Genomic DNA, 27,977 nt, shown 5'->3' on the forward strand with positions numbered 1-27,977 from the left:
TTCCAGTTTGCCTGTTGACTCTTCTCATTGACTTGGAATTATAAAGAGCCATTTTTCTAACCTTCACTGGTTAAAAAAAACAAAACAGAATTTTTTTCAGGACCTGACACATCAAACAGCAGTCTGCCTTGAAGAGCTGAAGTTAAAAGGCATTAGCAATACTTTGCCTTAAACCCACAGAAAAATACATAAATGAAAACATTTTGAAAATTCCTTTAACACATATATATATTAGATAGATAGATTTGTATTATTTGTTTGCACCTCTTATTTTTAGACTTTAGATGTAGTTTGCTTCTGTTAATAAGAGTTAGGGTTTTCTGTGCATGTGTGTGTTTGGTAAAATGTGTGTCTGCCTGTCTGTATTCATTCTGACTGGAGAGTTGGCACACATACAGAGACAGAACAGGAACTACTCAAGCTGATGACCACTCGTTATGTTACTGTAAGTACAACGAAGGCTTCAAGCCACAGCACTAATAGCTCCCACGCTGATAACTCTACAGCCGCACCCCACAGCAAGCGCACTAGGACTGGCAATGCCCCGCACCAACCACCCCTCCCCCAGAAATGCAGTCTGCTATAGGTGGAAGTCCTGCACTGTAAAATGTTCCATGCATTTTAATTACAAACGTCCACATACTGTGCTTTTTATGAGCATACAGTGAGAAGGAAAAAAAACACACTGCCAGCAGCGAGAACAGCTCCCCTAAAGAACAAAGTTTCATATTTTATTCACAGGCAACCTCTGCAGTTCAAGATCAAAGTGGTAAAAGGCCCCTCAGATTTATGACAATTTTTTTTTAAATGTCTATGATGAATTTGCCTCTGTTTAGGAGACATATTTCATGAGTTCACCTTTTCAGTACAAACCTGAGAGCCATATATACTAAAGAAAACGAGCTGAACAAATTAGTTTCTGATGGCGTATTACGATTTAATTTGGATGTCTCTCCTTTTAGTATGAATGCCCTTGTGTATGTATTTCCTCTGTCTCCATAAGAAATTGGATGTCAGTCATTTCTTGCTTAACATACGTAAATTGTATTATGTGTGTGTGGTGTGCGCACAGGAGTTGACGTGTGCCAAACACGAAGGGTAGCGTCTCTTACTGCAAAGAATCATAATATTGTCCAGTTTTATCAAGTTCAAACGTCTGGAGAGTGAAGTCAGGATAAAGTCTGAACATGTGACATTTCACATATGTGACGTTTTAGATGAGATGTGCTGCCTGGGTAGAGCGTGCAGGAGGTGGGAGACATGATGCTCGCACACTTGCTGTGAATTCTCCAGACACCTGCTATATTCTCATATAGGTGCAATCAGACTCTGTAATAGCGAGCGTCCAATCTGACTTAGTCAGAGATTTGTATTCTCACTCATCACCCAGCCGGATAATGGACTGCAGTTCATGTGCTAAACTGGTATCTAGATAAAGATAGGAGTGGAAATCAGAGCCAAGGAGATATGAAGGGGGTGAAAATGTAAAGCATCTTAACTGGTTTCCAGCAAAACTTCACAGATTAGTTCTCTGGAGTCGGATCACATTGTATCAGCTTTCCTTTTTTATTCTACTTCAATTTTCACACTAACTGAGCTGTGTGCGCATGTGTGCATGTGTTTGTGTGGTAGTGTGTACCTTATGGGCTGATGTGCGTAGGTTAATGAAGAGCAGTAAATGAAAAACTTTATTGTGTTTGATATAATGTCAGCTTCCATTAGGGAAACTGGTGCTTGGAATGATTGCAAGACTATCGGGGCCAAGAGAGAGGTTCACAGTGTGTGCGTGTCTGTGTGTGTGTTTGTGTTATTCCATGCTTGTGTGCACACCCCAGGGCACAGCAGAAGCACAAAGTGTGTTCTGTAATTATAAATTCATTAGCAGGTGTCCAGAGGAGATATGAATATGACTGTAATCTGTCCCCACCGATGATGGAGCGCTTGTCTCGCATTCAAATGTCAACCTGTCGCAGCCAGCATGCTGAGAGAGCTCACAGATTCAAATTCAGAAGATTGAGCCCCAGCGACCGTGCTCAGTCATAACATGTACCCCTACATTTAGCATCCTTTTATAGGTGCCAGCCATTTTTCAGTCAGAATTGTTATGACGCGCTTTAGAAGATGAATTATCTGCCAAGCTCTTCTTCACATATCATGAAATTTTGGACTCTGACCTTCACCTGAAAGTGGATATTGAAGTTTAAATGTGTAACTACAAGCAATAGCCGAATTTGAAATAGCATGCATCACCTGTGAGAAGAAAACACAATGAAGAAGAACAACCTTTCACAGAGACATTTAAAAAAACAAACAAAGCAAAGATAGGCAGGCATGTATCTGGTCAGACATAAAAACGAGCAGGCATAGGAGCCCTGGCGAGGAGACAAAGTCACATTGTGATCTAGAGCACAGGGGCGGTTTCTATAGCAACAGTAGGCATCTAACCTACGCGCTGCTGCTTTTGGTGAAATCAGAAATTGGCGAGAGGAGGCCGGTATTGAGGAAAGAGAGATTGGAAAAGATGAAGATAAGACGGGGCAGGGGGGAGGAGAAGGGGAGATGGGGCAAAGGGAGAAAAGAGGAAGCAGATCAAGATAACGGTGAGCGGAGGAGGGCGGTAGGAGATGAGCAGGGGAAGATTGATGTAGGGGAGTGGCTGGAGATCATCAGCTGACCTCAGTGTTTGTCTCCTGTTTGGAATTTGTTGGTCCACTCAGCATGATAGATTTAATTTACTGATAGCACTGTGTCAGTGGGAATTTCTCCTGCTTTGTGTGTTTCTGTTTTGTGGGTATGTACATGCAAGCTATAGTTTGCATGTACACACCCAGTTTCTGTAGACATAAGATCATACATTTTTTCGTGCATGTGTAAGCCAGCCGTGTGCAGAGGGCAAGGAGATCAGTGAGGGATAATTGCTGGCTTGGTGTTGTATGAGATGTGTGTTTAACCCAGACCCTGAGCCCGTGGAGGCCTGTGACCAGCCACAGCAGATGGCCATGTTACCCTAGTGAATGCTCAAAGGGTCATGGTAGCCTCGGACCCGTCTTCTGTGCGTGCTTGTGAGTGGTTGGATGTGTGGTGGAGTAGGCAGGCTCTCATAGTCAGGAGTTTGATTTTTGGTGGTGTTTGTGATCATGAAGCCGATTCCTGATGGGTAAATGTCTGTCCCCATTGGCTGCTGCCTCTACCACAAGAGGTCGAGCCTCGGCGCTGTCCAGGATGACTCACATCTCTGGGAACTTGGCAATGGGAGCCCAGACAGAACCTTCTTATGACTTTTAACTCCTTTACTTAGATCTTGTTTGCCAAAGTTGCCAAAGGCTCTTTGTCATGCAGCTTGGCTCGAGCTGAACTAAACAGTGAGTTTAGGCTTTTAGGCATTAGCAGTCGCTGCAACAATGTAAAAGAAAAAGGGTGTGCTTGGTTTTTAGGAATACAAAACAATGCTGCTGCAAAACAGGAATGCAGCAAAACAATCAGGATTATGATGTTTACAAGCAGCAGGATCATAACAGATGTGATACGAATATCATCAAAAAGACAGAAAATTAACTGTTAATTTTTTTAAATGAGCCTCAGAAAAGCTACACTACTCTGTGGCAAAGACTATAGACACTTTTCTCCTTAAACACAATACTTCATTTGGAGTTTGATGACATTGGCAGAGGCTGCTGTTCAAAATAACCCAGATGCATCTAACCAGGTTGAGGTCTGGTGACTGTATCGTTTTTATGAGTGTTAAATTAGTGACCCCTTGTGTCCTATATGGAAGTAGAGCTGGGCGATATAAGATTTTTTCATATCACGATATGTTTTTTTCATTTCAGGCGATAACGATATCTATCACGATATAAGCCAAATAACTATATTTGTAAGATTTAAATGTGCCGTTGCTCACAAGTAAAATGTGAAATAATCAGCAGCTTATTTTTATTTAAATATTTATTTCCCATAATACGTAGCGCATGCACCAGTTTATTGTATTTCCAGACTTGCTTTCGGCACAATTTACAGTGCACACTACTCTGTTTTTTGTCAGACTTGAAATAGCCGAAATACCTTCACACTACGGAACTTCTATGGCTCTTCAGTTCGACAAGCTCTGTTTTCTCTTCGGTAACCTTCGGTCACGCTCGGTTGATTTTTCTAGTCGGCACACTCATTTCCTCCATTACTCGGGCGGTACGGTGGCTGGCTGCTTCCCAAACAAATACACATGTGCGGCTTGGCACTTGTGCTGTACGTAACAAGTCATGTGACGCTGTGGCTGTGATTGGTTCGGCTCTGCGCTACTTAATTTGGATTGGCTGTTCTTTTTTTTTTTTTTTTAAAGAGGACAAGAGCGGCGAGGTCTATCGCGATAGTTTAATTTTTCTATCGAGAAAAAGTTATATTGCGATACATATCGTTATTGTTCTATCGCCCAGCTCTATATGGAAGTATGTGCAACTGTTATGTAGTCACATATTTAGCTTTTACATTTGAATTACTGTCTGACCTAATAAGGGCTACATAGCAAAACAGCAGTTCAAATGGTAATCGGGAAGTAGGCAACTACAGTTTGAGTAAAGATGCTGGACGGTGTCCCTTGGGTGTGAGGAACCCAGCTTTTATTTACAGGAAGCAGTTCTGAATAATGACTTGTAATGCCGCAGCAGTGAGAGTAAACTCTTTAGAAGCATGGGACCAGTCTAAGCAGGACTGGGCTCCGGATCAATCCAGCTGGCAGACACAACAACCCTGTTGCTTTGCCATAGTCCCTCTCTCGCTCTCGCTCTCACTTCATTTCTCTTCTCTCTCTGCAGAGGCATGGGCTATTTTTAGCCCTGGCAGCTCTTTCCCCACTGCACCCAACCACAACCACCCATCGCTCGTTCTCTCTCTCTCTCTCTCTCTCTCTCTCTCTCTCTCGCTTCACAATTCATCCCTTCATATCAGCCTGGTCTGAGCCTCCATCCTAACCTCCAACTTAACCCAGTGTACTCCCTGAAAGATCTGCTCTGATCCTCCACTCAGCTCCTTTCCTTACTTTGCTCACTCCTGATGTCTGAAAGAGCTGGGCGCCACAGGGAGTGCTGGTAAGTTGAGGAGATGTGTCGGGAAGGAAATCCTGTTCTTCCTCTCTCTTGTCCTCTCTAATTTCCCAAACAAGCTGAGCCCAGACTCACCCACCCCATGTTTGGTGTCAGCTTGAGTTTTGATCTTTTTTCCTTTTTTTTGGTTTTGTTTTGTTTTGCTTTTTTCTTTCTTTGATGGATTGTTTGGTACTGAGCTGATGACTGACTTGCTGATTATCACTGCAGGCGTGCCAAGACCTCGGCTGTTGTGTGTAGAAAGGCTTTTACATTGAAAGAGAATGATGGGATAATGAGCGCTGGCTGAAAGAGAGGACCTGTCCATATAGATACATGCGAGTGTATGGGTGTGTGTTTTTGTCTTGAGATCAATAAATGCACAGAGCACCTGAGAGATGCGAATAATTATGTACCAAACAGTAGGAGTAAGAAAGAGCCTAATAGAAACTGAGTAAATTAATCAGGCTGAGTACTCATTGTTTAAGACTTTGTACACCTGTATAGAAAACTCTATTTCTCTGTCAGCTATCCTCCTTCATCAGACCATGACCAGCTCTTATAGTGTGGGCGAGGCGGTCACTGGGCTGCCCTTGAGAGTGCATCCTCAGCCAGCCTTCTCATGATAATGAGGCAGGCCACACGGACGCTGGGCGATACACGCAGCCCCTGCCCGCCCTCACGCCTGCCTTTGTGGGAGATAAGCATGCCATTTCACTGAAAAAGCGCGGCGGGGAAGCTAACATCCTGGGAATAGTGCCAGGTAAAGGCTGAAAACTGAATTTGGGGCTTCAGCAGGTGACCACAAACTTTACTTGTTAATTAAGTAATGCAAATAAATTTTCATTCTTTTCCTTTTTCTGTTTCTTCCCTCCCACGAGAGCTGTTTGCCTAGACTGAAAACACAACCAGCAGAGGTTGATAAGACTCCCAGAGAGAGTAATGTTTTGAGTTTATTTTTGCTCGCACACGAACCACTTTACTCCATGTTACATCTGAGCTCATGCCACAGCGCCACACAAGGGGACAACAGTTTCCACAGCACCAGAAACTGTTCCTGTAGCGTCTCAAACAAAGCGCAAACATGTGCCACGTACATTTGCATCTTATTAACAAAAGCATCGTCCAGATGCAGCACATCCTACAGCTATCTTCTCACCTTCTCATGACATTCCACATCACACTACTCCTCTGTGTTCTGTGATGCTGATTATATTCTCATGCTGAACAGTGTGATTGAATATAACCATGAGTCTCTTTACCTTACCACCGCAGGTCCGGGCTGATATAGGCACTGCTATATCTTCTCTCATCATCTTTCTTTTTACTTTTCTTTTCTGTACAGGAGAATGCCATTTCATACTACGATTCCAAAGCGGATTCAGACTATGTGAGTACAGTACGGACTGCTACCCCCTCCCACGCACACGTCTGCCTGCCTTAAACCCCAAATCCCACCCACTCAACTTCCTACCCCTGCCACCGTGTCCTGCAACCCTACCCCATCCTTTCCCTTCTTGGTGTTGATGCACCCCTCCCCGCCTTCCCCTTCCTCCGGTCATAGGCCCCTGGGCTGTCTGTGTGCGTTAGCGAGGTGACACTGCTATATGGTGAGCTGGTGTGACAGAGCAGGGCTAGGCTGACATGCATGTGACAGTGATTTTAGATGTCCTCCCTCCGGTCTAATTTCCAGAGTTTTCTCCTTCCTCTGGACCACGATGGTTGTCAGACCTCTGTGCTCATCGAGACACCTCAGACCTAAGCACAGGTCACATCGCAGTTTCATACAGTGGGAACAATTTCTATCACTCGTGCCGTTCACACTGAAGAATATGAGTGGCATTCAAAGAAGCAGAAAAGCCCAGCAAATCATTGGTCTCACCAGGCCGCCACTCTGGTTGCAGCCTGCAGTTCCTCCTCAGGATGGGGTGCACTTGGAGCCCGTGCCCGCTGATTGATTAAGTTTCAAGGAGGAGTGCAAGAATCCTCTTTAGATCACCAAAGCACAAAAAAAGGATGGGAAGAGAGTGAGAAAGGGAGGCAGAGGAGCAATAAATCATGATGTGATTTTCTCTTTGTGCACGCCACTCCCTTGATTAATGACACAGCGCTTTAGGGCCTGTCAGCGCATCTAATTGGAGAACATCGGTCATCATTAACATGGCACGCTGAGGCCAAACCAGCGACACACCTCTGACCCCCACATCACCAAGTCCACAACCACCACCACCCCTAAAAAAGACAGGATAAGTCAGGCAGAGGTCATTCCTCTCTAAAATCCCAACAGTAGTCCACTAGTACTCCCTTGTCTGAATCTTGATTCCTCCCTCGATGACTTTTTCTTTCAGTTAAGCTCCACTTCTTGAGTAAAAACCTTTTAATGATAGAGCAATGGGATGTTTGAAGACTGTTTTCAAGAATGGTAAGTAACTGGCAGGCTCTTTTCTCTCTTCTACACTGTACCCTGTTAACTTCTCCTGTTGTCAGTGTGCGCTTGATATAAATGTGGAATGCGATGATTCATTTTAAGTTAAAAACCGGTCATGTCCCAAAGCATGTCTGATGTTCATTCTAATGTGGAAGCTGAAGAATGTTTTATTTGCCTCTTTTAGATACGTTCAGCTATCGAGCTTTTTAAATAGCGAGTTTGTTTGGATGTGAAATAACACTGTGACTTTTGGGTCCCGTGTGGCCGTGAGTTAAAACACTTGTATCTTTGCAAAAACAAACAAAAGCAGCTCCCTCTCACCTCCTAAAAGATTATAAGATACGCTTCGGCAGAGAGCAGACAAAGCATCCCGGGTGAAAATGCAAATATTATTTGGACTGCGTGATCCCGCTTTCAGCACAATACTTATATCTGCCTGGCTGAAAAATATTGTCAATCATGTCTCACTAGGTTGTAATTTACTTGGAGGACAAGCATCAGACACATAAAATATATTATTACAAGTGTGATTAGTGTAATTGTGACTCAAAATTGAAATGGTTTTTCACAGTTTTTCAGATGTGACGTACAAATGCAAATAGCACTACTTGTTAAGCATGTTAAACATCTGTTTAGTGTTCATATTGTTGCTTTCTGTGAAGCAGCCATTGTTTAAAAGGATTATCTTAGTCTTAGGTTATCATAGTCTTTTTTTCTTTCCCTCCACCTAAGCACTCTCTTGTGCAAGCACATACACAGGGTCACAAGCGGTATGTCTCAGGTTAGCCCTGGTTGGCTGAAGGTGAGATAGAAAGAAGCTTTAAAATGTCATCTCTGGCCTCTTCAGTCTTTAATTAAACCTTGAGAACGGGTAGATAAAATTAACAAATTGGGTAATGAATGGGGCAAAACAGGTGGTGGATGGTTGAAGAAAATGAACCAATCAGTCTTTCCTGTGTGGATTTATTCAGCTCCTAATTAGACACTGCCTTGGTTAATTATGATTGGGCTCTTCTGAAGAAAGGGGAGGGAAAAAAAGAGGCTCCATGCCCGACATTGACAGAATTAGTGTCACACTGAGTGATAAACAAACTCACAGTTAGTGCCGCTGAAAAGCCAACATCCCTAACCCAATCAGGTTCACTGTTGTTTGATAGTCAAAGCTCAAAGCATTTCAGATTCACAGCAGAAACAATATGTTAAACTGACATGAATCCAGCAGACATCTATTTGCTATCAAACCCCTGTGTAACCAGTAATATTATAGTGTGATCATGCTTTTACAGTAACTAATTCTTATGTGTTTTCCTTAGAAAATTACCTCCCTCTTTAGCTTAGCCTCAGTTTATTTTTCTTATGAAGTTGGAACATAAAAAGCCCCATTAAACCAGGACAAGAGGACAACATTATGTGTATTATGTATTTGTTGTTGTTGCCTGATAGTGTAAGAATTGTGTTTGTAACTTTTAATGAACTGGGAGTGTTTAAAGAGAGAGACTTTGAAAAATCCTGGCACATGCCAATGTGGCTGACATAGGCGGTTGCCTGTGTCAGGGTTACAGTAACAACATATCAACAAAAACAGGTTTTTAATTACAGTAATGAACATAGTGCACCCCCTGAACTGACAGTCACAGGTTGACAATATGAAGGAATAAACGGTGCCTGCTATCAAAACTGATACATGTAATCAATGCACAACAACATGCGCTCTATTCATGCTGCCAACTCAGTGATTTTTTTTTTTCAGGGAAAAAATACAAAACAACTCTGAACATCAGGGTTTTTCCACATTTCAGCTGCAGCACTGGTTAATTGGTGTTACAAAGAGCATAAAAAAGCACACACAAGCTTGTCTATAAAGGAATTAATCCTGGTTGTGGTTTTTGCTTACTGCTGTTTGTAGGTGTCTTTCTTTTGACAGTATTAAAAACCTGAAGCTTCACAGGGTTACCTCAAGCAGCAGGATCCATATGAGCACTGTGAAAACGAGAGAACTGTTTGCATTTACAATATGAATTATTCCAAAAGTAGACAGAATAGAATAGGGCAAGACTCGAAGCTTTTACAGACAGGCTGCGTTCAATCATAGTTCTTTTTACACCGCAGCAGAACTTCGCTATTTTATTACCAGTTTACTAAATTCAAAATATTTTTCACGTGAATTGTATTTTTATAAGTCTTTCCTCTTAAATTCAAACTCAAAATTTGTGGTAGACTTTATTCTACATTTGTTGTGTGCAACAGATCTTCAGTATAACTAAACAGAGGAGGTAAACTCTCTAATATTAAAGAAACAATGGGTATAGGTGACCTTGTAACAAAAAAATTTACATTGTGCCATGAGTTTAAGTTGAATTAGTAATTTAGTTAGTGGAACTAATACTCATTTTTAATTGATTTTCTAAAACATTTCCAGTTAGGTAAATTAGATTTAACTAGACACTTTTTTGAGAGGTCATTAGTTTTAATGTTTAACTATTTTAAAAACACAAATAAAGTAGTGGTCTATGGGTTAAATATCATATGTGCAAGCATACTGTATATTTCCCAATGTATATTTTTCCTGTGCTATAATATATTATTTATAGTAATGAAAACTTTCCCCTGAGCTGGGGAACAATACTCACAATACTCATCGTCTCTTCTGCTGTCTTTCAATGGGGCTTCAGCAAAGCTATCGCTCGGCTCATTCCGACAACAGTTTGTAATTGCATTTTAATAGTCAATTAAAGTGTGCCCATCAATCAAATTTTGCTCTGGACGTGGGGTTTTGATTTAATTTCTTCAAAAAACAACCTTTTTTTTTTCATGTCAGGTCCAATTAACCCGTGCTGCTTTATCAAAGCGATGCGATGTGAAATGCTGCTCTTTGGCTATTCAAATGCACGAAGAATGATCTGAGATATGAGTTTTTTGTTTTGCAAGCATTAAGTGAATGAAATCAAATGAAGGATCACTAATAAAAAAGGAATTAGAGAAGCACGATGCCTGAGTTTGCTGAGGGTTACTTCTGTATCACAGGTTGGTGCATGAGTACACATAAATTCCATATTTCTTTTTACTTTGTAGCAAGGAGTCAACCACGCTGACTTGTCAGCTTTACCTGTTTTTTAGGAAGTGCATCTAACAGGGCTTTAGAGGGCACACACAGTAATATCAGATCAAGATGAGCTAATAAACAGAGTCAGGCAGCAGGCTTATATCTTGTTTTTTTCACAACCTAAAATCTCTTCATCCGGTGTTAACAGGCACAGATTGTACTACAGTGATAACTTATCAAGATAAAAAGCTCAAATGTCAGTTTAGCTCTTTTTTTAATATTCAGGCTCTCTTTGATATCTAGAGTTCCTAATGTAATATGTGTCAAGCTTTCTCATCTTTACTCTCGGTGCTGAACACGCTATAAGTAGAAAAATTAGATGCTAATTATTTATTTCTTTAAATGTTAAATGTTCATCGGTGAGAGAAGCGAAACAGCGCTGCTCTCGTTCGTCCTGGCGGTAAACTAAACAGTGATTAAGTGGTGCTAGGTGCTAGTTATTGTTGGGGTTAATTTGTGCGACACCTCATGTGTCTGAGATTGTCATCAGGAGTACTAATGAGTGCCTCCGTTTGGTGTCTGCGCTAATACCTGCTATTGTTCTCCTACGAGAACCGAAGCATCTAAACCAGGAAGCAGACAATAGGTCCTGTAAAACCACAATATGCGAGGTGACAAAATACGGTTCTACATTAGCGTGTTTCTCCATGTTTTTCCTGTCTGTTCTTATTTGTGTTCTCACTTAGATTTGTGTGTGTGTGTGTGTGTGTGTGCATGTGTGTGTGTGTGCATGTGTGTCTGCAGACCGAGGACGGGGAAGAGGAGAATCCACTGGAGACTTCATCGTCTTTGGAACTGGAGTTTGTGGACGATCCCAATTTTAAAAACAAGGTCAACTACTCTTCGAGTGCAGTCCAGATTCCTACAGACATATACAAAGGCTGTAAGTTACAACTTTTTTGCTGCTATTGTTTACATTGTTGGTATGTGTGTGAATGGCCAGTGTGAGATGGTGGTGAAACGGTGAAAAGGAAGGCAAATTCATAACACTGAATGCACCTTCGGATTTGCACAGCTGCCAGCAGCTTTCACATATGTGCTGGATGCACCAAAAGGCCTGTTTTTCGTAGGTAGCAGTGGGTCACGGATAGATGACAGTCTGTTTTAACTTGATCTCTCTTCTTTTTCTCAGCATGTTAACACAGTCTCTCCCTCCTCCACTTTAACACACTAACATGATTTTTGATGACAGACACTCCCTCACACCAGATCTGCACTATTATTTTTTTTTCCTTTTGTCATGAGTGGGCACAGTCCCCCCTGCTCATGGACCTTGCTCTTCCTGCTTGGCACTGTCCTGCCCTGTAGACATAACACTCTCCTTACTCTGTCGCTGCCAAATGGACAAAAGCGAACACGCGTACCTTCCGGGACTCTGATTTCACTTGGCATGCTCCCTCTGTTATCCACCTCTAACCTTTTGGATATTCTATGCCTGTCTCTTTAAAGACTCAAAAACCACAGCATGTGCAGACAGACAGCCATTTTCACAGTGGCAGCCCCCCCCCCATTTTCTGTTATTGTCTAGCTCTTCACTGTCTTTGTTGAACAGGCAGTATATGGCACCTGTCTGTAACAATGCCCTCCAGCTGTGTCTCCAGACAAATCTTGTCAGAATTAGACACTCTTGGTTCAGGAGGAGATGTCAAAGGCCACAGCTAACTCACAATAGAGCAATCAGGCCTGCACATTGTTCCCGGAGCCATTTTGTTGCAGCTCTGGTTCCCCTGACTGAAGATATGAGTCAGAGAATAAAGCCCTCTTGATTGAGGCTGGTGGAGACTACAGGAGTAGAGTGGTACTGTGCACAGAGTTAGTTTTTGCTCCGCTGTTCTGTGGAAAATGTTTACTATTAATGTTGTTTAGTTAGCTCCCATAGTGCGGTCTGCTGTGCAGAGATTACCAACTGCAGACTTTGTGCCAACTCCATTATGAACATGTGTGCTGTGTTTTAGCTGCGGATAAATAAGCAATTGAAAAACATGTTGTTAAACAAATGTGCATTAATTCTTTAAAAATGTCCTGGAATCAGTCTTTAGATACTAAAGGTAGAGCTTCCTTTAGCTAATGTTAAAAAGTAAATTCAATCTGCTTGATCTATAAAATCCTTGCCGCTCTTAGAGCAGGAGTGTCCATCTAATATTACATCGTGGGCCACACCTTGTAAAGCCAAGTGTGTCATATTTGACACATGAGACATTTTTTCCCCAGAAAAGCCAAAAGAAATTACACAAGCAATAAATTGCAAAATTGCTATATCATATTTTTTATTGATGTAAGTTAGAACTCATATATTTGAATTACCATTATTATTTTAATTTCATCAGAAAAGAAGTTTTCATGGTTCAAGCTTGAAAGTGTTAAGCGGACCAGACAGGACAGTGAAACTCTCCTTTCTTACAGTGTAAAGACTTTTAAATAAACATTTAATCTCTCAAATATCTTCATATAAAAAGTGCAATTTTGTATGTCTCAGTTTTTCGACATGACAAATGTGTAAAATTACTGAAAAAGTTCTGGCAGCTCATTGCCCAGTTTGGTTCATTCACAGAAGATAGTGAAAAACAGAAACCTTTCTGTCATTTAATTGTTTATCTATTGCTTAACTGCGTTGGTGTACTATGAATGACAATAGGTGAGGTCTTTATCAACACTAAAAGCTGTAAAACTTATCAAAATACCGTTAACAGTATAAATTTTTGTCATGTTCCTGGGTCTGTTGACTCAGCGTTTTAAGTTTTAGTTTATTTGGATGTTGATGTTTAAGTTCTTTAGGTTAGCTAAGTTCAATTGTTTATTAGATTACTTTTGTGTTTTTCTACCCCTGTGTTTAAGTTTCCCCGAGCCCTTTATGTGTTTCATGCTGCGTGTCTTATCTTGTCAAGTTCGTATTGCCATGTCTGCGTCTCATGTTTCCTGTTTTATTTTGAAGGTATGTGTCCTATGTCAGTGTAGTCGGCTTTGCTTCCTTTGTCTCGTTATGTCAGATTACTGTCAGCTGTTTCCCCGTGTGTTTCCACTTCCCCTAATCACCCTTGTTTAGGCTACGTCCACACGTACACGGGTATTTTTGAAAACGGAGATTTTCTGTTTTCGTTTTTTTTTTTTTTTAAATCCCGTCCACACGTAAAAGCAAAAACGAAGGAAAACGCTGCTAGGAACATGCCAAAGCAACAGGTGGCGATATATACCTAACCGTGTAGAAATGTTGGCCAATCAGAAGTCTAGAAGCCTCGGCAGGAAACAGTAAACAAAGATGGCGCATAGAAGCAGAACCGAGTCCTATGTGTGGAGGGACAGTAACTGTGTGTGTATATGTAAGCATGTAAACACTGCAGAGAGTAAAATTAACAGTAACAGTATTTTGTCTAAGTCCGCCATTGTAGAAATCCATTTCACCGAAACAATAACGTGGCGCACAGCGTTGCGCTGCGTTTTCTCCGTTTTCTTCGTCCACACGTAAATGCAAAACCTGAGTTTTTGAAAATGTCCACCCTGGCAGGAGTTTTAAAAAATCTCCGTTTTCAGTGACCGAAAACGCCGTTTACGTGTGGACGAAAGGATAAAAACGCATAGAAAAATCTACCCGGGTACCTGTGGACGTAGCCTTAGTCTGTGTGTTTCTGTTCATTTATTGTCAGGTTGTGTTGTCCTTTGTGCCACGTTTCCATGTTCCATGTATCTTTGTATCCATGTCAAGTTTCATTTCTTGTTTTTTTTTATGTTTAGTTTCTCCAGTTTAAGTTATCGTTTAGCTTCATCTCTGCCTTTTGTTTTGTAATCTTTTACCAGCCTTAATAAACGGCTCACTTTCTGTTAACATTCAAGTTTTGTTCCACGTTCCTTGGTGTCCGCATTTTGGGTCCTCTTCGTCACTCCACACAGTCTGCCTCTCCCAGACTTTGACATCTATGCCTACCTTCACTTTTTCCAAAGCCTTTGCTGGGCTTATTCTGGCCCCCCGCCTTATGTTTGATACCCTGGTTTTGCATATCGCTTCAGACGAAGCTGTGGAAAGTCAGATCAACCAGCTTCTGACAATTTAAAGACACAGCTTTATTGATTTTGACACCGTTGTCTTAAATAAGAAAACTAAAACAGAAAAAAGTGCTAATTTATGTTAATTAGTACATTGTTTGACCCTTCTGTGCTGCTGGCAAACTGGTGTACTTAATCACAATAAGAAAGTTAAAAATAAATAGTTTATGTGGGAAAAAAATGGGCAATTTTACCCTGTTGCCAGGTGATTGCTAGGTATGTATAAATCAAAGCTGAGTTAGTGTTAGCGCTGTGAAATTAAAATGATAAGATGTTTTCATAAAGTGTTGTAGCTGCATAAAGGCTAAAAATGTGTCATTGCCAGGCAATTTATTGGCGTATAAAAATATAATATATATGCTGAGTACAGATGAAGTCCTGACAAAAAGTTTTTACTTTTTGAAACGAGGATCAATCTTAAGGTAAAGTGTGTCACACGTGAGCACAGTTCAACACTGTACGTGTGTTGGTGTAGTTTCCTTTTAATGTGTGTAAACTATCCACATGTATATGTATGAGTAGATAACTACTGAGCTGGTGGAATATTTTAACTAACACTTAAAGGAATTTACATCAAGTTTTTATGATGGCTCTACAGACACGGTCAGAGTGGATCGTTATCTATATGTCATGCTCTGCTGTGGTCCTACCAGTGGGAGCCTGCAAGGTGCCTTGGATGTCTGAGGAAACTAATGTGGGCGGTTTGTTGTCCTCTGGGTCTGAAGTGCAGAAACATTGTATGTGGGTAGATTCAGTACTTATTTCTCAGGAGAGGCCAGAGGAAAAAGAAAACACTAGGAAGAACAGTGTACAGTCCAAAGAACAGCATAATGTTCAACAGTTGATCGAAGATAGTGTGCTATTTATTAGCATGCATGCTCTGTGTAGTTGAAGTAGCTTGCTTTGATTTGCACACATTGTTAATGCACTGAATAAATTGACTATTTTACAGAAAATGGCAGTTTGTATTATCTATTGCATCCAAATGGGTGTCCTTAGAGATGGACTTTGAGAGAGGTGTAGATAGAAGAACAGATAGAAGAAAAAGAGGTGAGAGGAGAAGAAACACTTTAATAATAGAAACCATTTAGTGAGGGGAAAAAAAAAGAATTTTCTTTCCTTTTTTTTTTTTATTGTGATCCTTTCAGCAAGTAAATGAGGCGAGGTATGCGTCTTGGTTTGATTTGTCTGCTAGGCCCCATGTCCGTTTATTGAGATTGAGAGTGTTCCCTGAGCGCAGTAATGAACCATTTTATGATTCATTATCCCGCTGCTGATTCCTGCTGCCAAGTCTGCAAACTTTCTAATTAGCTTAGGTCAAACATTCATACAGTTTTCTTCTAATTATCATTGCCTATTACAAAATGGACATCACAACACAACCACTGAGGAAAAAACTGAGGTGGCTGGTGTTGTCCATGGAGGAAGAGGTTGCAGAAGTAGTGGGGTGCTGCAGGGAAGAAGGGCTCTCATAATCTCACATAACAAATAAGCACAAATATTGATTAAAAAATAAGTATAAAAGCAGTGAGAGGATATATGCAGGGGTTAAAGAGGCCCATAATGATCCAGAACGGCTTTTGACACCTTCACATAACAAGCAATTAAATCTGGTAGGCAGGTTCCTGCATATTACTGGTGAATGAATGAATTTTGCGTGTGCTGCAGCCCAACGTTGCTTTCAGAGATACCTGCTCAGTAATAAGAAAATAATGAAATGATTGCATTTTTTTTCTCATCCCTGTGATGTGTTCATGGTGCAGATGTAAAGTTGCGGTCGCTGTACTTAAGCGTCTAGCTAGCTAATGAAAAGGCGCAAACATAAACAGAGTACATTTTTCTAAGTGGCAGCTAATTTCAAATGCAACTATTCACGCAGCTCAACTAACATCAGCAAACACGCAAACTGTTTCTGTGCTGTCGGTCACAAAGATGTGCCGGTGTTTGTTCTGTGTAGGGGTTAGAAAATCAGCAACAGAGCTCGTGACACATCTGCTTATATGTTGAAAGCACTTGGCTAAATATACAAAGAGCAGTAAATAAAAGTTGATCACAGACTCACAAAAACAAGTTATTATGTGACTTATTCCTTACTAATTCTTTTCCCATGCTGCATTGCTCCCCCCCCCCCCCCTCTCTACATATATATACTATTTATAAATAGATAGATAGACATTTGTGTTCAGTGTTGCATGTTGAAATTTGAAATTAAAGGATGTTATAAATGAGACTTTTTTTTAATTGTGTGTAAATGTGTGTGTATTGTACACATAATTTGGGAATACATTAGTGCTAGTTGGAGAATAAGCAGCCACTGTTCCCAGCAGGGAATAAAGGAAACCACCACTGAATGTGTGAAGGCCTTTCATGAAATTTGAAGTTTAAATCCGCCGCATGCTGCTTCTTTTCCAGCAGCCTAACGTCATCTTGTCAGTTTGCTATTGTAGTCAGGCACAGTCACAAACTTGGTTATTAGAAATGAATGGCTACAACTGGCTGATTGTGTGTGCAGATGAAAGAGCAGAGCTTAAATGTTCTGCATGGTACGATTAACCCTCCCACCCCATCCTCCACACACACACACACACACACACACACACACACACACACACACACACACACACACACACACACACACAGACACACCATAGCCATTGTTACCACCCCTTTCTATACTTGGTTGTCTGTCTTCCACCCACTGCTTCATTCAAAATTGCAAATTTTGCTTTGCACTCAACCGATAGTTTTTTCAAAGTACGCCATACTTTTTACGGTGAATTTTCTACCATTTATGCAGCCACTGGCTGCATTGCAACCTTCTGGGTGTACCCAACCTGAGATAACAAATTGCTTTTATCAACAACAAAGGTGAGAACAAAAACCTGGTTATAATGAAGGTTTCTTCCTGTTAAAAGGGAGTTCTTTCTCCCCAGTGTCAACGAGTGCTTGCTCATAGGGGATTATCAGATTTTCCCTATAAGATAAACATGTCAGGTGTGTTGTACGATGGTTTTTCTCATCTGTTAACTGTGTCAGTATAACAGCGAAATAACCATACCTGCTTTTATTCCATCAAATTTTTTATCTTTTCTCAAAAGAAGCAGATTTCCCTAATATTTGCTATTTTTATTCTGCAAATTCTGCTTGGATCAGCTGGCTGCTATATTTGTGGCATTTCAAAACATGTTGCCAACATTGCTGAGTGCCCTCTGGTGGACAATCTATGCAATGTCAACACTGATAACAGGGTTGAAGGGTGTTTTTTTCCCCCCATTTCTCCTTTATTTAATTTAACTTTGCTTTATGTTAGGATGACACTTTTCATTTATCAGCATTTATAAATGCTTTTACAAAAAGATCAGTAAATGGCTAACATCTGCAATAAAATCAGCCCACTGATTAATCGATCCACTTCTACTTGAGATCTGAACACGCTGTTGTTAGCGTCAAAAATAAGCGAAAGACCCACCTGTGCAAGCTTGATTTTGCTTAGTTTGGTCTCTTTTAGTTGTTGTAGCTACACATTTTTATCTATTTTATAGTATGCTGTGAGGCACTCTAAGATTTTTCTTCTTGAAACAAGCTATATAAATACATTTGACTTACATTACCTCACAGTCTAAAGCACCTTTTAAATGACTGCAGTTTTTAACTTGCACTGTATAAGTAAAATTGAAATGAACTGAATATTTATTTGCACACTAATACATTTCTGTACTTCTCAGACTCTGAAGTAAAATGCCTTTCTTAGACATCAACAGAAATGATCCTTTGGAGAATATTCAGGAATAGTATAAACTATAAACAATGCGCAATTGACAACATTTCCTTAGGTATAAAATTGCAGGAGGAATTACAAAACTCCTAGTTTTTTGCTAAACTAGCTTCTTCTGCTCCTCACTGTTTAAAAGTTACAATACACTAGTCTGTGGTTAGATCCGCTCTGGAAAGTGGTGATCCTGTTCACCTCTGCAAATGACAAATTTCACAGAATGTGTATAATTTGCAAACTTTAATGTGCATCAAATATATAGAAGTGAGCATCAATGCAAAAGAAATATTTGTAAACATCTGTCAGTCAAACTGCTGCTGATGTTGAAAATGAACATGGAGAGAGCTCAATTTTCTTCAGAAAGGAAGAGGAAATAATAACGACCCCCGTTTAATTTTGTCTTTGCGTCAGATAAGTTTAAATAAAAAGCTACATTTGTCATCTTAAAGCAAAAAACTATCACGCTTGCGATTTGCCTCAGTTAAATGTAAAATGTCATCGCTGTCAGTGAGAAGTTATGTGTGTGTGTTTGTGCACATGCAGTACATGCGCTCTTTATTTGTTTCTCACGCCCCAGGTTCCTTCCAGTAGAGGAAGCTTCGCTGTCAACTTGCTCACACCACACTGGAGATCAACTCAGCCCCTCTCAACATCAAACCAGATTTAAATGTGTGGAAAAGAGCAAAAGTGATTTGTGGGGAAAAAAAGGGAGAAAGTGGGGGAAAAAGAGGAAGGGATTTAAAGTTAAAGCAAAAAAAGAAGAAAGGCGTATAAACACTGCGGGCTCTATTTTGTTCCCAAATTTACAGGCTCCATCTCTCGCTCTCTCTCCGCCGACCCCTCCCCCCCTCCCCAATCTCACCCATCCAAACCCTATAGTGTGTGCCCATTGAAGGGGCACTATCATTTACCTGCACACTAATTAGAACAGTCAGCACAGCAAACTCCACTTCACTCACCACCAGGCTCACAAATTACATTTCATGTGTTTGTTATTTACTGCTCTTCTTTAATTAGAAAAAGTATTTGGAGGAGCATTCTTGAGGTACGGTGAAATGTTTTCCTCTCCCCCTGTTTTATTCTCCATACTAAATAGTCGTCCCTCCTCAGAGAAATTCTCTTTTGTTTCACTCTCTATAGGCACTTTCAGACCAATCTTTTTTATCATGTCTGCATTGCATGGGCCGGGGTCCATTGTGGTTCTTGAAACTGTTTTTAGATTCTTTTTTTAAGGTCCTAACATAAAATAGGTACATTTCCAGCATAAGAGTAAATTTAAGCAATGCAGGTGTACTGTGATTGGTCCATTGGGGTATATTTATCGCTCAAAATTCATGAATGCAGCAGCAAGAATAACTGTTTTAAAAAGTGTTAACCATATTAAATGACTTCACACAGCACCTCTTAATGTTAGCCTTAAGATAAGAGCAAAAAAATGAGCTGACAGTGAAGTCAGGCTTTATTGAGATACGACAGAGGACTCATCACAGTAAAACAAAAATCTTAGCTGTCAGTTTCCCCGAATTGCTGCTAGGCATCCCCTACACATTAACGCAAAGTAGAGAGAAAATGAAGAGGCTGCTTTACCGAAAGATTCAGTCACTGAATCTGATTACCAAGTTGACTTTGTTTTACTTGAATTTTATAGTACCCCATATCTAGCAACCACTTCACCATACAAGATTTTTTTTTAAATTGGTGAAAATATTGTATTTACGCTGGTTTTATTTAGCTTTTTGGGTTTCTGCATGATTGTGTCTTTTGTAAAGCAAGCCTTCACCCACTGTGTTCCTTTCTTAGGGTCTGCCTTCGAAAAGAAAATAGTATTTGGAGCTACCATCTTCATTTTTGTTGTTGCAAGTACCTTCAATTTATTGTTTTACTAAGGTTATGCATGGGGATTGGAAAAAAATATTTTAGCTGATGATCTTGCAAGTTCAGTGGTAACGCTCTGTTTGCACCTCCAACTCGATGGCTTTTAATCTGCACAGAACTGTGAACAGAGTGTCGCATCGCTGTATCTGGAGATAAGTATGGAGGATGCTGCAGAAACAACAAGAAGCAGTCTGAGAGCACAAGCCTCCACCAAGGAAGCTCACCATCTGGGCAGTATTTACTTTTAAGTTGCCATAACAATCAATGGCAGTAAGAATTATAGTTTTAATAGTTCTACATAGGATTATGATTAAAACTTTGGCATTCAGATCATTCTATTGACCTTGTAGGAGAGGTTGAAGGTTAAATGTGATATGATATTTTAAATTTTTATGCGGTACTTGTGGGGCGATTGTGGTTCAGGGGGTTTGGAAGTTCATCTTGTAACTGGAAGGTTGCCGGTTTGATCCCCAGCTCTGTCTGTCTTGGTTGTTGTGTCCTTGGGCAACACACTTCACCTACTGCTTACTGGTGATGGCCAGAGGGGCCGATGGCGCAGCCTCGCTTCTGTCAGTCTGCCCCAGGGCAGCTGTGGCTACAACTGTAGCTTGCCTCCACCAGTGTGTGAATGTCAGAGTGAATGAATAGTGGAATTGCAAAGCGCTTTGAGGATCTGAAAAAGCGCTATATAAATGCAATCCATTATTATTACTTTCTCTATATTGACTATGCACAACACATTTGAAAGAATCATAGCTTCTAAGTTATAAGGCTTTTCAAGGCTTTGTCAATTTTCAACTAATAAGCTATTAAGTCGACCCTGAAAACCTTGGTGGATATAAACCAAATCTTAACAGATTGTTAACAAAACGCCACTCTACATGATAAAAAGAAGGGACAGGAAGAATGCAGGAGAGAGGAAGTAAGAAAAAGGGGGCATATGGAGTAGCAATTTGGGTTGACAAGACGAAAAGCAGGAGAAGGCAGGCGGTGGATGCATCTGAGATTACCTTGAACTGTGCAGGAAGCTTTTTGTTTCTCACTTAATGTACATTTAGTATGATTTTTTTATTACGTGCTCACTGTGAAGTCTTGAAATTATCCAGCAATATTGTTTCTCAGCATACACATTGCTAATGAATTTTGAAATTGAAACGGTTCAAAAATGTGAGCACGACAAATAACATTTTATTCATCTGAATTGTTTTGGTATGAAAACAAAAAAGCTCACAGGTGGATATCTGAAAGTCTGGAGAAAAAACAAACATACTATTCCAACAATTTTCATGGTTCGAACCCATTCTTACAGCTTCAGCTTTTACAATTTAGTGAAATACCTGAATACATAGTGCGTAAAAAAAACCAAAACAAACATATTTATATTTTTCTTACATCTTAACCCACTAATATTTACATGCATATCTCGGTGTTTTGCTTAATGGAAACAGTCTACAGAGAAGCATAACTAAAAACTACAAAAAAAGAGGCATAAACAAAAGCAGGAACATGAGAAATAAATGGTTAACATTTAGAGAACAGAGGCAGACGAGCAGGCAGAGAACACATTCACCCTGAAACTATAATATAAAGTGGAAACGTCAGGGTAACAAGACACAGCTGAACTAGAAGATGAGACCCAGGGCAGTAAAACTGATTGCAAGGTACAGTTAGAAGGTGAGTAACAAACTAAAGCAGGAAGTAACTGAGAGTAACTGAGTAATGCAGCAGCATGAGACCCACACTGAGCGTGGTATAGTACAAGGGTGGGCAAATCCAGGCCTGCAGGTTTTAGATGAGTCATTCATCCATCACAGCTGATTTAAATGGCTAAATTACCTCCTCAACATGTCTTGCAGTTTTCCAGAAGCCTGGTAATGAACTAATCATTTGATTCAGGTATGCTGACCCAGGTTGAAACCTGCAGGACACTGGCCCTTGAGGCCTGGAGTTGCCACCCCTCATATACTAGAACACTGGGAGGGTATATAATCTCTTTGTTTAACATGATCGTTAAATTAAAATTTAAACAAGAACTAAAAGACTCAGAATACAAGTTCTGCTATAGCTGGAAAAGGCAAAATAATAAACAAAATCACAAGGAATTAAAACCCAACTAGATTAGCGAAGTGACTGAACAAAAACGCAAACATGAATGAAACAAAGAGCAAATTTCCAGAAGCTCAAAACTCTGCCTCCAAAACACAGGAACCATTCGCTAACATTTAGTCGCTCTGTTTAAAACACTGAAATATATAATGCTTATGGTCATGACGGCGTTGATGGTTATGGCTCTTCAGAGGGTCTCTGGTAATAGATTTAGCTCCATTACAATTATGGATTTCTTATAAGGCGCCACTTGTGTTGCTTGATGATATACTGCAGGTCATTTTTCTGCTCTCTATGCACAGCAGTGGCGCAACGACTTGTTTCTGTAATGTTGGATTAACACAGAACATAAGGGACATATTGTTTTAGATGGGATTTTTTTTGTTTGTTTGTTTATCACAGGTACATCAGGGTGAGTAATGTGTGTACTTGGAGTTAAGGGGTGGGGTCACAGGATCGAGGTGGGAGGAGATGAGGAATGATCTCACACAGAGATGCTCCATAAATCCCACTCATAATTGTTTCCCTACTTGGTGTGCAGTCTTGCTCCATAAAGGGGGCAAAGCCAAGGGTGCTCTAAATGTCAGGGGAGCGGTGCGCTGATGAATTACCTTTTAAAGATATCAGAGAGAGGCGCATTTCATGTGAAAGATGAGGCCAACACAGTCCTCTTAGGCCCTGTCTGCCTGTGTGAGCATATTTCCCCCCCAGGGGAAATTTGTCTTTTTATCAACTGTCCAGAGAAGTCACAGCATATCCTAACTGAATAAATCAAAGAGAATTAGTTTGCTAGCTTCTCTTATCTGTGATGTGCCTGTTTTTCTGCAGAGATCACCTGCAGATGTGGGTAAATATGTGTGTGCGTGTTTGCTGAATTGGCCTGACAGTAGCGATGGCTCAAATATGAATGGTTTAGTTTCAGCTGGCAGTGTGAATGTACTGCTCTGTCTTTTTTAGAGGAACAAGACTGACCAACAGTAGGGTGTAAACAAAAACTCATACATAGCTGCTGAGTTAGCATGCTTATATGTGTGCAAAGCAAGTACTAAGTAGTACATCATGTGTTTGTGGGTGTGTTGAGCAAAGTCCTGTACATCTAAAATTACCAAATAAGATAAAACATAGGTCAGAATGACATGACAGAGTTTAAGAAAAGAAATATGAGACAAAACAGTAAAAACAACACAGATTTAAAAAAGGTCAGAATTCCTTGTGATTTAAAAACCAGAGTAAACCAGAGTTCAGTTACTACCTTGATCTTCGTCGAGGCAGCTGAAACTAGGCTAGTTTTAACAGAGGTCACCGGATGTCTCGTTGCCCTTGGCCTGTCTGGGACAGCTATCATTACAGAACCGGTGCTTCTTCAGATAAGAGCACCAGGACTTCACAGCACATGGGCTGCCACTGCAGTAACCTGCTGTGATAGCTCATGCTTAAAGGATAATACTTTTTTACACATTAATCAGATGGCTCTTTGACCACAGAGTATTGCACGGCACAGGTGAAATTGAAAAGCGTGGTTTGGTTCCCTGATAATCTCCGCGCAAGTATCAGTAGAATATAGCCACTGGTGTCACTGAAATGCTTCGGAGTCTTGGAAGCGATGACAGCAAGTTTGAAAATACATGGTTATAATGTCAGACATACTGCGAGTCGCACAAATTTCGCTCTCCGCTTTAATCTCTCTGGCTCTTCATACCATCTGGATTCTTGGCAAATGTAAACACTGAGTTATGAGAGACGGAACAGAAAGCTCTTTTGCTTTCTAATTCTGGTAGAATGCAATTTATTTTGTAGCAGGCGTGTTAGTGGCATCATTCACAAATGAATCATCAAAATAGCCACACATACACACACACACATACACAGACACAAAATAACTGACAAGGCATGAGAAAATCGAGTCCTCTAATACAATAATGTGCATAATTCTTGAACCAACCCTCAATTCTTTATATTTTGCAAGGAAAATGGGAAAGAAGTGCATTGATTGATTGAAACATAGCTAATCATAAATGGAAATACAGCATATACGGCAAAAACAGAGCTTGGAAGTCAGTACTTGGTATGACCACCTTTGTTCTTCAGCACAGCCTGAACTCTCTTAGAGAAGCTTTCTGGTAATTTCTTTAAGTAGGCTTCAGAAACAGTTCCCCAGGCTTCTTGAAGGACATTCAAAGCTCTTGTTTGGATGTTGGTTGTCTTTTGTTCTGTTCTTTCCAAGATCCCACACTGCTTCACAAAGGCTCTGAGGAGGCCAATCCATGGCTGATAGTGTTCCATTGTGTGCTTCTCTATCCAGATATGCTTTTACTTTTGCCTATCAGATGCTATCCAGATGGTACTGCATGGCAGATCAAACTCCAGTGCCATCAATTTCAAAGATCCCTGTTTCTTTCTTTTCTTAATCATCTGTTATTTGGTTAACACTGGTTCATCTCTTGAGTTAGGTGGCTTTTTGTGCCTGAATGGTTCATAGGTCATTGGCTTAACAAAAAAAACAACAAAACAACACAAAAAACAACATCCGTCTGAAAATGGTCATGAACAAGGACCAGACTGAAAATGTATGGAAAAGCAGCCAGTTTAAAGAAGTGTAAAGAAAACCTTCCTGAAAGCCTGTTACTGTTACTTAAGACCATTTTGAACATTTTAAAAATTACTAAAAATGTCTGGCTCCTGGAAGCAAAACGTAAAGACATGCATATATCATGTATGCATCAAAATATTGCTGAACTCATACCTTATAACTGAACCTCTGAAACTGTGTTTAACAACGTCAAAGGTGATCCGTCATTTGTTCTTTGCTGTTACACGATCTAAAAATAAACCGAATAATCAGTTCTTTGACCTAAATAGCGTCTTAGGTTTTCAATTTAACAGTTGAACATCAAGTTTGTTTTGGGTATTTTTTTTCCTCTGCCCCCATGGGCGAGAAATTGCTTTCTTTCTTGCTGTGAAAGCAGCCAGTCACTCGTGTTAATTTTCGTGTTTCTTTCCATCAATCACCCCCCCCCCCCCTCCCCCAAATGTGTTTTTATGTTTGTGCCCATTTGCAGGGCTGCCTCTATCCTCTTCCATTCTTCTTTTGTGTTTGTGTCTATGAATTTCAAGAAAAAAAGCATGTCGAGGAGCTCCCTTTGGTGATGGCGGCAATTTGGCTTTCATATCCTCCAAACGTTGCTTAGTGCTGCTTTATGGTGTGTGTGTGTGTGTGTGCATTTTAGGATGCAGGATACAGGTTGTTTTGAGCCACAATTTTAAAAAGACTTTGGCAGCTTTCAACTAAAAACAATAAACAGTGTTATATTTTTCTATAATGTGTGACAGCTCACAGTAAAGGAGGTGAGAAGTGAATGATGGAAGGCTAGTGTCATATTTCTTACCTCTTAAACTGACAGGTTGTCAAAGACTGAGCAGTAATTGAAAAGCATGGAAAAGTGGATAATGATCGTTTATTTGTGTGAAATTCAAACGTGGGGTTGAGAAAAGCTGGACTTGTCGGTTCAGGGGCTTATCTAGCTTTGGTTGGCTGAGTAATTAAATCAGAGAAGCGAGTGAAGTTCTCCTCAGCTCAGCGCCTTGTCTTGTTTCCTCTTTAATCAGGTGGCTATTAAACCTCTGATTGCACTCCCCATCTTCTGACTTCAGCTTAGCTATTAAACACAGACTGAAAGCTTTTTTTTTTTGGCTTATGTGTGTGTGGATGCACATTGCGTCAAGCAGGGATATGCACGAATGGAAAGCATGATTTAGATCACGAGTGCAAGCAAAACAACGACAGCGTAAAAACAACAGAAGACAGGCGGAAGCAGAAAAGATGCGCGTTTTACACTTGCGTCGTGTTCCTCCACCTATTGTTGACTAGATGATAAATGCTTCTTTCCGCAGTTATAAATCCATTTATGTCTGACATTTGAGATCTATGACCTTATGCTTCAGCTCAGAACATGCACAATAATGCATCTGGTCATGCATGCACAAGCATTTACTTTACTATATAAAGCACCTTGTGATTTGGCACTATATTAATAAAGTTGACTTGAATAGTCTTTTTCCTTTTACCTGTTTCTCCTCTCCAAATAACCAAGCACCCGTAAATCCTCTAACACCCTAATGGATGTCTGCAGAAACAGTTTATGGGCCCCTATTATCAAACATTCAGCAGTTGTTTCTTTCTCCAAAACCTGCTAGTGACAGTATGACTGTACGACCTCCTCCAAGGTCATATCAGATCCTTCCCCTGCCCTCCAAAGAAGATTTCCCAGATTAGACTAATTCCATACTCAGACGTGACCTCCGGCCAAGCCGCCTGCATACATGCATTCTTATGTTTTAAGCTTTCTTTGCTGGTGTGGACAAGGTTGTTCAGCAAGAGAGTTGACCTTTGGGTTCGTAACAGAGAAAAACTGCTGTTATGTTACACTCAGGTCCACTATCTTTGCAGGCAACAGCCATTAGGCTGGTGTTGTTTTCACCTTGTGGGTCTGTCTTGGTACGTGTGTCATCTGAGCAAAACTTTATCCAGGAGACACCTGCTGAAAAGAGAACAAGCGCAACGGTGTTTTTGATTCCTATGTAGAAATCTGTGTTTCTGTGGGGTTTTTTTTAGCACTGCAACCTTGCAACAGACCATAACAGAACTATGGAGAGCAGAACTTGACCCCTGAATACCTGCAAATCATGTAATCATGTAATAATATATAGTATTGACAAGTGACTACTTTTTTTTTTCTCAGAAAATCAGCATGCCGAGAGGCATTGAGAGTTGTGTGACCCCCTTAAATAATGGGGTCTACTTACATCTTTGTATTTCTGCAATTTGATGAATAACAAAGCCTTTGGTGCCTGAGTTGCATCTATTGTGCACCAAAAAATGCAAAAATCACTAAAAAAAAAAAGAACAAATCAGTGTAAGGCTGAAGCCTGCATAAATATCTGTTCCAATTAACCATAATGAGTCTTTTCTCATGTGCTTTGCTCTCTGTGTTTTCCCCCAGCCCCCGTCATCCTTAATGAATTAAACTGGACCCAGGCACTGGAGAGGGTCTTCATTGAAAACCGTAGGGAGGACAGCTCTCTCCGCTGGCAGGTGTTTGGGAGTGCCACGGGCATGACACGATACTACCCAGGTAGGCTGCACAGTACTGAGTCAACAGTGATGCCTCAGTCATAACTTACTGCATGATAGAGTCTAAATTGACCCTAGGGCTCCTCAGCTGGAGAACATTGCCAATCTCTTATCAGATGGCTCTACTGGTAACTTGATAGAGAGACTGAAATTATGATTACCTTGATCTAATCTGATCTGAAACATCCTACAGTGCACTGGATGGGCTATAATTTGTTTTCTTGTGCTCTCTAGCAACTCCATGGAGGGCACCCAACAAGATTGACCTATACGATGTCCGCAGAAGACCATGGTAAGTGCCCTCTTTATAGAGAACTCCTGTCCACAAGTCATTATTTGCATGCTTTGTTGCGCTATTATTAATGCCTGCTGGCCTTTTTAAGAAGAAAAGGAAAACAGCTGCGTTTACTTAGAGCCAGATATGTAAGTGGTGAATGCAAAAATTGTAT

General features: G+C 40.5%; 1 protein-coding gene across 5 annotated transcripts in view; it reads left to right on the forward strand.

The window, feature by feature from the left end:
* Positions 1–27,977, forward strand: part of cacna2d2a (calcium channel, voltage-dependent, alpha 2/delta subunit 2a) — a 176,623-nt gene that overhangs the window by 103,395 nt on the left and 45,251 nt on the right. For 4 of the 5 annotated variants that reach the window (XM_040001418.1, XM_040001428.1, XM_040001436.1 and 1 more), the window contains 4 exons: positions 6,421–6,465; positions 11,351–11,489; positions 27,398–27,529; positions 27,763–27,820. In XM_040001418.1, the coding sequence (XP_039857352.1) occupies positions 6,421–6,465; positions 11,351–11,489; positions 27,398–27,529; positions 27,763–27,820 (374 nt within the window). The remainder of the gene's footprint in view (positions 1–6,420; positions 6,466–11,350; positions 11,490–27,397; positions 27,530–27,762; positions 27,821–27,977) is intronic. The other variant, XM_040001445.1, reaches the window with a different exon arrangement.

Source organism: Simochromis diagramma, unplaced genomic scaffold (assembly GCF_900408965.1).
Source record: "Simochromis diagramma unplaced genomic scaffold, fSimDia1.1 OVJJ01000320.1, whole genome shotgun sequence".
NCBI lineage: Eukaryota > Metazoa > Chordata > Actinopteri > Cichliformes > Cichlidae > Simochromis > Simochromis diagramma.